Here is a 13,556-nt window from a genome sequence, read left to right on the forward strand (position 1 = left end):
GATCTAGCTGGTGGGTTACACCTTGAGTTACCCCATTCCATACACCACCTTCATAGGGACAGAGGTGCCCATATGTCGGTCATCTGATACTTACCTTGTGGTTTCAAGCAGTTTCTTGAACTTTCCCATCCCTGATATAGTCTATAACGTGAAACCTTGGAAATATGCTTATGGCTTGTCCAAGATGGCATGTTGGGCCAATCTCCAAGGCCTGGTAGAACAGAGGTTTCCCACTACAGATATGTAGTATGCAAAGTGAGAGTTTAACACAATTTAATGTATTGAAACCCATAGCTATACTCCATTCCAAGATATGTACCAAGCTCATTTGAATCTAAAGAGAATTCCCAACATAGGAAATTCCCCTCACATAAAATGTGTGTACTTTTAGCTTGGCGAGGTAAGAATAAGTAGATGTGCATTCAATGCATTCTATACAAGCTGTTCAACTAATGTAAAGCAGCATTCATGTATCCTGGGTAGAATACAAAGAAAAATGCATAACTTCACTTATAGAAATACTGTCGCATTTTTGAACAATATTATTTCAAGGAAAGGTTGGAGATTGTCTTCCACAGCTGATTCTACATATATTTGCACAGTGACATGAACTTAATCTCACTGGGTAAACTTAGAGGCAAGTATGTCATAGGCCAGATTCCTGATGATGAGAGGATGGCACAAGGCACATATGCAGAATTCCATACCGTTCTTGATTTTGTCACAATGAATAAGCACCAGAACATCAGTAGAAAGCAGGGCCAGAACAGAAGCGCTCAGCTCTTTTCTTGACATCATACGCCTCCTGCATACTTCTGTGTGCACAGTACACTCTGCTAATTGCATGCCCTGGCTTCTGAAGTCCGGGCCACTGATTTATGTCAGAGCACGGGCTGATGGAAGGAGACGTCCAAGCTGGGCTTGCCAGCTGGCCTCCCGGCCCCTCTACATGTCGACAGGTATGTGATGCTCTTTGTAAGTCTGTGTTTCTCCTTGTAGTAAGGTTGATACCACTAATTCTATTTGTCTTGAAGATGCAAAAGAACAAAAGTGGGGAGGAAAGAGTGGTAGGAAGACTGCCATGACTGAGATGTGTTTTGAGTAAACAACCACAGCTGGCTGCACCTTGTTATCGTGCTTATAAGACATATTTTCTAAGCCTGTATCACATTTGCAAACTCAAATTAGGAGTGGATATAAATTGATGTTCAGATGTAATCACAGTTTTTCAAATCTAACCCAAATCACTCTCTCTCATATCCTTTAACATTTTTGAAATATTATTTAGCTCATATATGGCTCTGCTCCAGTCATGAGTAAAAAAACTGAAGGGATTTTCTTCTACCAAATGTTCCCAAATGTGAACCACCTATATAAAGGGATTCTCCACTTACTGTTGCATTTTGCATGGACATGGATTGGGATGCTTTCTCAGGATGATGACACTATAGAGAAGTTTAAAGAGGACATGTTCCCATTGTTTTCCAAAAGGGGCATCTGCTTTGACTTCATAGAGAAATTCCCCAAACAAACTTCTTCTAGTGATTTTGGTGACATGGTAGAAGAGGGCTTGAAATCTATCAAAGTTGTTATGGAAAGCACTGCCAAAGTTGTGGTTGTATATGGAGAAATTCAGAGTATAATGGTAATGAGAACAATGCACCAGCTTTTACAATTTGCAAATATATCAATGAACATCCAGACAAAAGTCTGGATTATGACAGCTCAGATGGATTTCACATCATTTCCGTTCCAAAGAAGTTCAGACATAAATTTCCTCCATGGTGCTGTATCTCTTGCAATTCACTCAAAGGAGGTGTCAGGATTCCATAAATTTATTCAGCATAGGAACCCTTACTCAGAAAACAATGATGGTTTCATAAAGGACTTCTGGGAAGAATCATTCAGCTGTACATACCCCAATTCTTTTGTAGACAAGATGAACAAGAAAGTCTGCACTGGGGAGGAGAAGCTAGAGACCCTTCCCACATCTGTTTTTGAAATGTCTATGACAGGAAATAGCTACAGCATCTACAATGCAGTTTATGCAGTGGCACATGCATTCAGTACAAGGCATTCATCCCAAGTCAAACACAGAGCAATGGCAGATGGAGTAAGATTGGACCAACAACCATGGCAGGTAATGTCCTGTTCATGATTTTAAAGATTGAGGTATACTCCCATATTTGTAGATGCAAAAACTTCCCATTGCATGCACCTCCATCCAAGACCTTTAGCAACTATTCACTGATTTTATGGCAATTTCTACTCTATGGTAGAAAAAGAGAGGAAAGACCTGATGTGACAGCTAGAAAAAAGTATCATTTCCTTTCTCCAGTTCATTTTGGGTTTTATTTTTTAAAAAAATGTGGGGGGGGGGCAGCTCTGCTTTAGGGCGACCTAAGCTTAAGCTTGAGCTCTGGCTCTGGCTCTGGAGTGGTTGGCTATCGGAAGGTGTAGGGGATATCGGGCAATTGCCCTAAAAAAGTTCAACAACTCTTTCGTCCAGATTTTTACCTCTTGAAATGTGGCATAAGCCTAGAACGTTGGTTGTGCTGGGGGTGGATGTGTTTAAACTGTCTCTTCAAGCCTAAAAGCCAGGACAAACTCAAAGCTTCCTCTCCTCATTTTAGTCAGCCCCCTTTTATTTCAGTGATTATGGGGTAAGTGGGTAGGTGTGGATTCTTCCATTTTTTTCTAGAGGAGGAATTACTGGAAACAAAAAGGCGAAAGCACATGACTGTATGGGACTGGCAGAAATGACCGGCAGAATCCGCGACCAGGGAGAAGAGTCAGCAGAAGAAGATTGGAAGAAATTTAAGGACTATTTACAGAAATACTACAAAATTAATGAACTCTGAAAAGATGTTGGATTGAATTTTTGTGGTCACTAGCTGTAATGATAAAGATAATAGGGATTAAAATTGTTTAAGTCATTAAATTTAAAAAAGTTGAGTGGAAAATAAGGTGTAATTTTAAAAGGAATGTTAAGAGATTAGGATTTGCTGGATTAACAAGTTGAACTAGAAAACAAGAAGGGGAGGTATGAGGAAGTCAAAGAAACATGTTATTGAAAAATTGTTATTGAAATTGACTTGTTTTTAATATTTTTCTTTTTCTTTTTCTTTTTGTGTTTACATAAAATTGGAAAATCTAATAAATATTTATATAAAAAAAAGGCGAAAGCACGTTTTCATAGATGCCAAAGTTTCTCCACTGTGCTGTATTTGGAACAAGGGAGCAGGTGGGGCTGTCGTCTAAACCACGGGTTTTCTTGGGTTTACCAATTGTAAGGACAGCAGTTTGAATCCATGTAACGGGTGAGCTCCTGTTCCTCAGTCCCAGCTCCTGCCAACCTAGCAGTTCAAAAGCATACCAGTGCAAGTAAATAAATAGGTACTGCTGTGGCAGGAAGGTAAACAGTGTTTCCATGAGCCCTATCACTCATCACTGTGTCTTGTTGTGCCAGAAGCACTTTAATCATGCTGGCCACGACCCAAAAAGCTGTTTGTGGACAAAGACCGGCTCCCTCGGCCTGAAGCGAGATGAGCGCCGCACCACATAGTCAAGTTTTACTTAACCATCCAGGTGTCCTTTACCTTTACCTTTACTTAGAAGGGTATATGTCAAGCACTATCTCAGGGGCATTGTGGGGGGGGGGACACACATCTCCTGACATTTTAGGTCATTTACTATCATTTCTACTAGGATTCCTTTCAAGGAAACATAATCCAAAATCTTCATGTCTGATAGATTATAACCTTGATGTGCATTTGCATCCTTTGCACCTTTTAAGTACAGCCTCCTATTTTTTCACCCTCATAAATTAGCTCCACCATGTTCTCAGAAGTATTTCTTTTAACAACAGTGTGGAGGAAACAGTTTCCTTTGATCAACATGGGGAAATAATTGCTGGATTTGATATTATAAACTGGATCACATTTCCAAACCACTCCTTCCTCAGGGTCAAAGTTGGAAAGATTGACCCAATGGTTCACCAGGACAATGTCTTCATCATTAATGAGGATGTCATCATATGGCCCAACCAGTTTAAACAGGTAGTGACTGTGCGCATTTTGGGATCTATTGAATAATTTCCTCAATGTTTAAAAAGTCACATTGCCTCCAGATTTTGAAGTGGATGTTAGAATGCTAAAGACAAATGTATGGAGTTCAAACAACACTGTCATAATGTGTATTTTGTCTCATGTTTTCTTAATGTGGGTAAAGGACTGCAGTTATAGGGACGTTCACCACATAAATATGATGCACACTCAATAATTCATTATATTTCCTTATGACAGTATCAACCCATTCCTTCACTGCAGAGAAATAATAATGAAATAAAAGCCCCACAACTTATTTTTGGATTTTTTTAAAAACTATTTTATCATTTAATAACAGATGTGTCCCATTTCCATATGCAATGATCACTGCAGTTCAGGTTATAGAAGAGCTAAAAAAGAAGGGAAGGCATTTTGCTGCTATGATTGCTTTCCATGTCCAGAAGGGAAGATTTCAAACCAGAAAGGTAATGAATGTCATATGTAGATGTGTTCTGTTTAACAGTTACCATCTATTTAACAGATGGATACCATTTATTTTATAAATAGATCGGCTACAATCCAGCTTGCTCCCATCAGCCTTTTAAATGCTTAAACTAATTGCTCTAACGTTCAAAATTGTGAAATGTTAGCATCCACAAAACATATGTAAAGGGTTAATGGCAAGAACTGTTGAACTCTGTGATGTCATACACTCTGTGGCAGTTATGGCAGTTAGTTGAACAGTTAGAACAGGAGGTTTGTTGTGTGCTGCTTCTGTCTGCCTAAGAGATATCTGAAGAAGTGTGCATGCACACAAAAGCTTATACCCTGAGCTAACTTAGTTGGTTTCTAAGCTGCTACTGGACAATTTTCTTATTATCTTATTTTACATAGATCAAACTGTTACAGTCTGTAACAGTTTAATCTATGTAAAAGCTATTAGCAATTTAAGTATCACCTACCTGCATTGAACATAATAATCTGCAACTGCAAGAATGCTAAGTCAAAGTTATTTGTTCTTTAAACTTTAAACAAAGAGTGTCTTGTGTAGTTACTATAGGAGGGAAAATAGAAATAAAAAAAGGGTCAAACGATCCAGGGCTGTCTTCCACATATTTCACATGAAGTAACTTGGGTGGCTGAACAAAATACAGTCATACCTTGAGTTGAATGTGCTTCGGGTTGAGCGCATTCTAGTTGCGCTCCACTGCAAACCGGAAGTAATGGATCGCATTACTTTCGGGTTTCGCTGCTCGCGCATGCGCAGACGCTCAAAATTACGTCACGTGCATGCACGGAAGCAGCGAAACGCGACCCATGCACACACAGATGCGCCGTCGCGTCTCACGTTATATTTGGGATGCGAATGGGGCTCCGGAACGGATCCCGTTCACATTACAAGGTACCACTGTATAGGAAAAATTCATAGGGCATAAGAATATTAGTGTGTTGGAATAGCTGAAACAAAAAGACTGTGTAAGCCCCAGCCCCAAACACACAAATCAATAGACACAGAGGCCTCTGATATCTTCAGCCGCTAGCAGGATGGCTGAGATTTGTTTATATTTCTGGATTTGCTTGGAACACATGAGAAAGCAGGCCGCTAATGCCACTGAACTCAGATTATGCAGGAGGTAGAACTTCCTATTATTCTTACTGCAAAATCAACTTTTGATATTTCAAGTTCACTACCCTCATTCAGGAACAGAAAGCCATATTTAGATAGCCTTTTATGTTTATTTTTCATATTTGATTTCAGACATGGATGATTGTTTTCAATGTTCAGAAGATCAGTATCCAAACATTGGCCAAGATATATGTCTTCCAAAAGAAATAAGCTTCCTGACTTACAATGAGCCTCTGGGGATCAGTTTCGTCACACTTGCTCTTTTATTGACCTTCACTACAACTTTGGTGCTTAGGATCTTCATCAAGCACAAAGAAACTCCCATAGTCAAAGCCAACAATCGGACCCTCACCTATGTTCTCCTCATAGCCCTCGTTCTCTCCTTCCTTTGTCCTTTACTTTTCATTGGCCAGCCCATAAGAATAACCTGCCTCCTTCGACAAACTGCTTTTGCAGTGATCTTCTCAGTAGCAGTGTCTTGCATCTTAGCAAAAACAACTATAGTGGTTCTAGCTTTCATGGCTACCAAGCCAGGCTCCAGAATGAGGAGATGGGTGGGGAAACATCTGGCCATCTCCATTGTTCTTTTCAGTTTCCTCATTCAAATGATGATGTGTAGTGCCTGGCTGATAGTTGCTCCCCCACTCCCTGATTTAGACAAGCACTCAGTGTCTAAAGAAATTGTACTGGAATGTAACGAAGGATCAGTCACCATGTTCTACTGTGTCCTAGGCTTCATGGGAATACTGGCCATGGTCAGTTTCACTGTGGCTTTCCTAGCTAGGAAGTTACCAGACAGTTTTAATGAAGCCAAGTTCATCACCTTCAGCATGTTGGTCTTTTGCAGTGTGTGGCTGTCCTTTGTTCCTACGTACCTGAGTACCAAGGGAAAGTACATGGTGGCTGTGGAGATCTTTTCTATTATGGCCTCTAGTTTTGGGTTACTAGGCTGTATCTTCTTCCCCAAATGTTATATCATTTTGGTGAGGCCAGAGTTAAACAGCAGGGGACAGCTTACAATAAGAAAGAAATAAAGCATGAACAAGTGTATTTAATGTAGCATATAATAGCTGGACTGAATCCCCTTGTATTCATTTTGCCTCAACCCAACAAAACTCTCCCCAAAATCCCATAGAGCAGACCATGTAGCTGTTCTCCCTGGACTTTCCTCTTACACAGTACTGTTACAGTGGTGCCTCGCAAGACGAAATTAATTCATTCCGCAAGTTTTTTCTTCTTGCGAGTTTTTCGTCTTGCGAAGCACGGTTTCCCATAGGAATGCATTGAAAATCAATTAATGCGTTCCTATGGAGACCGCCTTCAGACCAGGTCCGGGGACAGTCTGTCCCCGGACCTCTTCTGAAGGCTGGCGGGGGGAGAAGGACTTTTCTCCCCACCGCCAGCCTTCAGAACAGCCTTCTGAAGGCTGGCGGTGGGAAGAAAAGCCCTTCTCCCGCCGCCAGCCTTCAGAAGAGTTCCCCCAGGGCTGCCTAGGCTGCGGATAGTAGCCTGCTGCCCCGCGCGAGGGGCGCTCTTAAGCAGAGCGCCCCTCGCGCGGGGCAGACATTCGCAGCTTGGGGAGCCCTGCAGGACTTCCCCGCAGGGCTCTCCAAGCTGCGGATAGCAGCCTGCTGCCCCGCGCGAGGGGCGCTCTTAAGCCGAGCGCCCCTCGCGCGAGGCAGACATTCGCAGCTTGGGGAGCCCTGCAGGACTTCCCCGCAGGGCTCTCCAAGCTGAGGATAGCAGCCTGCTGCCCCGCGCTCAGAGCGCCCCTCGTGCGCTCAGAGCGCCCCAAGCTGCAAATGTCTGCCCCGCGCGAGGGGCGCTCTGAAGCAGAGCGCCCCTCGCGCGGGGCAGCAGGCTGCTATCCGCAGCCTAGGCAGCCCTGGGGGAACTCTTCTGAAGGCTGGCGGCGGGAGAAGGGCTTTTCTTCCCACCGCCAGCCTTCAGAACAGCCTTCTGAATGTTGGCGGTGGGGAGGAAAACCTTCCTCCCACTGCAAGTCTTCAAGACAGGTCCCGGAACAGAGGAGAAGCGCTGCGCGCCTTCTCCTCTGTTCCCGGACCTGTCCTGAAGGCTTGCGGTGGGAGGAAGTTTTTAAGGTTTTCCTCCCCACCGCCAACATTCAGAAGGCTGTTCTGAATGTTGGCGGTGGGGAGGAAAAACCCTCCTCCCACCGCAAGCCCCGGGAGCAGAGGAGAAGCGCTGCGCGCCTTCTCCTCTGTTCCCGGACCTCCCACCGCAAGCCTTCAGGACAGGTCCGGGAACAGAGGAGAAGGCGCGCTGCACTTCCCCGCTGTCCCCGGAGATTTCCCTATGGGCTTTCGTCTTGCGAAGCAAGCCCATAGGGAAATTCATCTTGCGAAGCCGCTAAAAAATCGGAAAACCCTTTCGTCTTGCGGGTTTTTCGTTTAGCGAGGCGTTCGTCTTGCGGGGCACCAATGTATTAAGGGAAGCAGTGGCTCATGTAACCTAGACTCATAGAGCTGGAAGGGACCCTAATTCCAAGATGATGATTACATATTTTGAAAATTCAGTTGGTTACAAGGTCTTCTATAATGTGCTTCTAACTTCTAACTTCATCAATACACCACTGGTCTTTTATTATCTAATGAAAGGGTAATAAAAATAACAGTTCTGAATATGTGACAAACACATTTTCTTCAGCAATTCCAGAGGGAATCCTTAGCACTGGACGAATAACTACATTCCTGCTTGATGGCTAACAGGGTATAATTTGAGCTGCTGCTACTAAAAAACTTTAAAAAACAACAACCTGTGGACTTCCAGTGGCCACTGGGAAACCTAATGCAAAGTATACTAAAACTGATCAGAATTAATCAGACTTGTGATCAACAAGTCAGATTTTGTATACTCCCAGATTGCGTCATTTTGGGAAAATAAACTACCATTTAAATGAGACATTTTTTTCTTGGAGAAGAGAAAACATGGTTTCTGCATAGAACAAACAGTTGCCGTCATACTGAGAATGGTGGTCTTAGTGTTATTGTTGCTGGAACTGCTTTCTTACAATGTATGTCAGGCTCACATAGCAAGATGTATGCTCCAAGGTCCACACCGTCCACTTCACATGTATCATCAGCCAGGAGAGTTCCTCATTGGTGGCATTGTTTCCCATGGTGGCTTTATCTCCTCTCCAGCAAAATTCACTGAGGAGCCCTCACCAGTGCTGCCTGAAGAACTTGTGTAAGAACTAAGCCACTCATTTATTACAGCACATGAATGATCAAACCAAGAGCTTCAGCCTCAGAATAATGACTGAGGCTGCAAACTTATCCCCATTTACCCTGGGATAACCACTTTTGATTTCAGTGGTACATATGCTGATGTAAAAATCCATAGGAAGCTGTTGTGCATTAAGAGAATAGTGTAGAATCTTCCATTTCTTGATAGGGAAATGAATATAAATGCATTGAAACGTGTATATATTTGTAATTCTGAAGTAGCCCTTTTGAAAAGACATTTTTGATAGACTTTATCTGAACAGGAGTGTTAGTGAGAATGAATAAAAAAAACACCCTGTTCTGAACCTGAATGCTCATATTGTTTCATTTTCTGATCTTAGGCTAATGTGTGTTTCACAATGATGGTATATATTATGAAGCATAGAATTCTGTGAATCACAAATGAGTTTCAGCAGGGACAAATGTCAGGTTCTGCAGTTAGGCAGGAATTACCAGCTGCACAAATCTAAGACAGGGAACACCCAGCATGCCAGTAGTACATGTGAAAAGGAGTCTGCATCAATAGAGGTATAGTGCCCCAATCAAAAGAAGTAATAGAGCAGCTCTATTCTTCCATGCTCAGATCACACCCGGTGTACTGTGTTCAGTTATGTCCAGCACTATTTAAGAAGGAAATTGACAAGCTGCAACATGCTCAGAGAAGGATGACACATATGGTCAAGGGTCTGGAAGCCAAAATTATGAGGGGGTTGGGTATGTTTAGCTATGAAAATAGAAGACTGATGGGATGTAGGATAGCTATTTTCAATTATCTCAAGAGCTGTCACCAGGAAGACGGTGCAAGCTTGTTTTCTCTTGCTCCAGAGGGAAGGACCCAAACCAATGGATTCAAGTTGCAAGAGAGGAGATTCTGTCTAAACAACAGGAAGAACTGGCTGATTATACAGTAAGAACTGTTCAGCAGTGGAATGGACAGGGAGTTAACTCCACTGAATTTGATATGAATAACTACAGTGTTGATATGTAAAAAGATATATCTGTTCCTTCTATTGCCATTTGCAACTCTCATTCTAGGGTGGTGCCTAAGCTTTACCAGCACATCGCCGCCTTGGCGTTTGCAGTCAAGGAGATCAATGAAGACCCTCACATCTTACCCAATATCACCTTGGGCTTTCACTTATATGACAGCTATAACCATGCAAGGAGCACATATCTTGCCACACTGCTGCTTTTATCCATGGTGGAGAAATTTGTCCCTAACTATATATGTGATGTTGAAAATAGTCTGACTGGGGGACTTGATTCTGAAATCTCCTTTTATGTGGCAACTGTTTTGGATATCTATAAGATTCCACAGGTAGGACACCTATGTACAATACCTAAATTAGCTTGCATAGATAAAGAGGCTGATTTCACAGCACCTGTTCAGGGTGTATTACCAGTTCAGGGCAAGGATGAAATTGGAGCAGAATCAGTTCTTTGGAAAGTAAAGGTGGTACAGAATTAAAATAAAATAAAATTACCTGAATAAGGGGAAAGAAAGGCTGAAAAAATATGTGGTACCCCCAATCTCTTACACACACATCAAGGACATCCCAGAGGCCACTGGTGGGAGAGTGGGCTTGTCCCTCACCAGCCATGACTCCACACACAATATGTGTATGTTTAGGGGAAAAGCACTTTCAAATTAAACACACTCTGAAGGTATGACAAATTGCAGATATAATCCAGTTATGCAAGAAAACAATAATAGTGCTGAGCTGCTGGTTCCAATGTGAAATAAATGTTCATAAATGATGTCTGAGAAGTCTTGAAAAAGAAGAGGGAGAAATGGCAGTTCTGCTGCGTCTTGGGGTATGTGCATCATGAATACGAAAGAAGTTCCAGAGAAGGAATGTGTATGCGACCCAAGTTGCAATTCTGGCATGGCTACAGTAAATAATGTCTTACGCAGTGTTAGGCAATCCTCTGTTTAGGGCATGGTGCGTCCCTCCAATCATTTTTGTCCATCATACAAGATGCTGCCAAATTTTGCAAGTATGCATAAGTTTAAAAAAATAAAAAGAAAAGAAAAGAAATGTTTAACAAACAGAAATGGGAGATGTCCCAAATTTTCAGGCCATCTGTGTGTGTATTTTTGTATGAATGAGAGAGGGCGTGCAACCCCTGGTGGGTGGCAAAGGGCATATCTGACTAACAGGATTCCCCACATAATGTATATGAATAGTTTGAAAGAACTCTACAAATATTACTTGGTCTCTTCTCTTCCTCCATTGCCTCTTTAGCTCATTTATGGCTCTGCTCCGGTGATGAATGATAAAAGCCCAGGGCTTCCCTTCTACCAGATGGCAGCCTCAGAAGCCCTTCAGTATGAGGGAATTCTCTCTTTGCTTCTGCATTTCAGGTGGACGTGGATTGGAGTCATTGCAACGGACAATGACAATGGAGAAAGATTTGTGCAAACCATTTCCCCAATGTTTACTAAGAGTGGTGTCTGCTTTGCATTCCTAGGAAGGATCCCCAATTTTAGTTTTATTTCTGAAGTTGCTGACATGCTACGTCAGGGGGCAATGATAAACGAGGAAATTTTTAGCAGCAAAGCTAACGTAGTGATTGCCTCTGGAGACTCTTATTCCATGACATCTTTAAGATTGCTTTCATACTTTTCAGATCATGATGACATGACAAAGAATGTAGAAAGTAAAGTATGGATAATAACAGCACAGGTTGAGTTTGCTTCATTTGTCTTTCAAAGGAACTGGAATTCAGGAGTGTTCAGTGGTGCTATATCCTTTGAAATTCACTTCAGAAACCCACCAGGATTTCATCAGTATGTTGTGTACAGAAACCCTTCCAGCACAGATGGGGACGGTTTTATCAGGGACTTCTGGCAACAGGCCTTTGAATGTGTATTCCCAGATAACGCTGCAGGCAAGGTGGAGGGGAATATTTGCACCGGAGAAGAGAAGCTGGAAAGCCTTCCTGGATCACTTTTTGAAATGAGCATGACAGGCCACAGCTACAGCATCCACAGTGCTGTCTACGCCATGGCCCATGCTTTACATGCCATGTCCACATCCAGACTCAGACATAGAAGAATGGCGTACAGAGGGAGAGGGAAGAATCTGAATCAACAGTTTTGGCAGGTAATGGCTGAACATCCTCAACTGGCAAAGCCCTGTTACTTTCTGACACAGTATGGGTTCAAACATTTGCATAGGTGTATTAGGAAGAAAACCCAGAACTGAATTTATAATTCTGCAGACAGAGTAGGAGGTGGCACTGATATGATAGTATCCTAGATGGTTCCCCACATATTCTGCTGCTTGCAAATGACAGTAGGCCCTATAGGAAAGGGAAATGATGGTCGTGTCCTTCCTTGAGCAGGTAGGTAAAGGTACCCCTGCCTGTACGGGCCAGTTGTGTCTGACTCTAGGGTTGTGCACCCATCTCACTTAAGAGGCCGGGGGCCAGCGCTGTCTGGAGACACTTCCGGGTCACGTGGCCAGCATGACGAAGCTGCTCTGGCGAACTGGCACCAGCGCAGCGCACGGAACGCCGTTTACCTTCCTGCTATAAAGCGGTACCTATTTATCTACTTGCACTTAGAGGTGCTTTCGAACTGCTAGGTGGGCAGGAGCTGGGACTGAAGGACAGGAGCTCACCCCGCCACGGGGATTTGAACCGCCGACCATACGATCAGCAAGTCCTAGGCACTGAGGTTTTACCCATATTTGAGGTACTGCCCCATATTTGAGCAGAAAGCATTTGTATGAGGGAAGCTTTGCAGACCAATGATATCCCATTCCATTCAAAGATCGGTTTCAGATCATCTCCGTTGCCGAACGTTTCAGCTCTGAAACGTCGAAAACCGGGAAGTAAGTGTTCCGGTTTTCAAACCCGAATTGAAAGAGCCAATATGAAGCAACGCCTTGGAAATCAAATGTTTTGGAAGTTGAAAGTCCTTCCAGAATGGATTACATTCGAATTCCAAGGTTTGACTGTACTGTCCTGTGTTTGAAGAGAAAGCATTTGTATGAGGGAAGCCTTACAGCCCAGTGAGGTGCCGCTGCATTCATATATAGGAAGCTGTGGTAACGGTTAAGAGAGATGATCAGCATTCCCTCTATACCATCCCAACCAAATTCTTCCTTAGAGCAGGTGGTCGCACACCACTGCCATGTCTTCCAAGATGTTCAGCGACGGGGAAGAGGAGGAGGAGAGAGAGAAACCTCGCTACTCACACATATTTAACTTTTCCAAACAATTGTCTTTTCTGCTTTCAATCTAGCTCCATCACTTTCTGAGAAGCATCTCATTTAACAATACGGCAGGAGATGTGGTCTTCATCAACCAGAATGGAGAGGCAGCATCTAGCTTGGATATTGTGAATTGGATTATATTCACCAACCAAAGTTTGCACAGAGTGAGAGTTGGGAGGATATATCCACAGGCTCCTCCAAACCAATCATTACTCCTTGATGAAGATGCCATCACATGGCACAGTTGGTTTAACCAGGTAGGGTTGCATTGTTTGCTAATTCAAAAGAGATTCAGTATTGAATAAGCAATCATTATCCACCTACAGGTCTACTCACTGTCTTTTGAGCTGCAAGTTGATGAGTGGTGTATGGCCAAAGTCTCCAGGTACTAGATTATGAACCAAAAGCTTACTGG

General features: G+C 42.9%; 1 protein-coding gene across 14 annotated transcripts in view; it reads left to right on the forward strand.

Annotated features, from left to right (window-relative positions):
- LOC310747088 (vomeronasal type-2 receptor 26-like) overlaps positions 1-13,556 on the forward strand; it is a 54,419-nt gene that overhangs the window by 37,868 nt on the left and 2,995 nt on the right. The window contains exons 1-6 of one of the 14 annotated variants that reach the window (XM_083581415.1): positions 4,450-4,531; positions 5,806-6,865; positions 8,125-8,880; positions 9,744-9,825; positions 11,165-12,025; positions 13,171-13,398. In XM_083581415.1, the coding sequence (XP_083437541.1) occupies positions 8,663-8,880; positions 9,744-9,825; positions 11,165-12,025; positions 13,171-13,398 (1,389 nt within the window). In that variant the 5' untranslated portion in view covers positions 4,450-4,531; positions 5,806-6,865; positions 8,125-8,662. The other 13 variants (XM_083581414.1, XM_083581413.1, XM_083581419.1 and 10 more) reach the window with 13 other exon arrangements.

The sequence above is a fragment of the Podarcis filfolensis genome (assembly GCF_964270895.1).
Source record: "Podarcis filfolensis genome assembly, chromosome: 13".
Lineage (NCBI taxonomy): Eukaryota > Metazoa > Chordata > Lepidosauria > Squamata > Lacertidae > Podarcis > Podarcis filfolensis.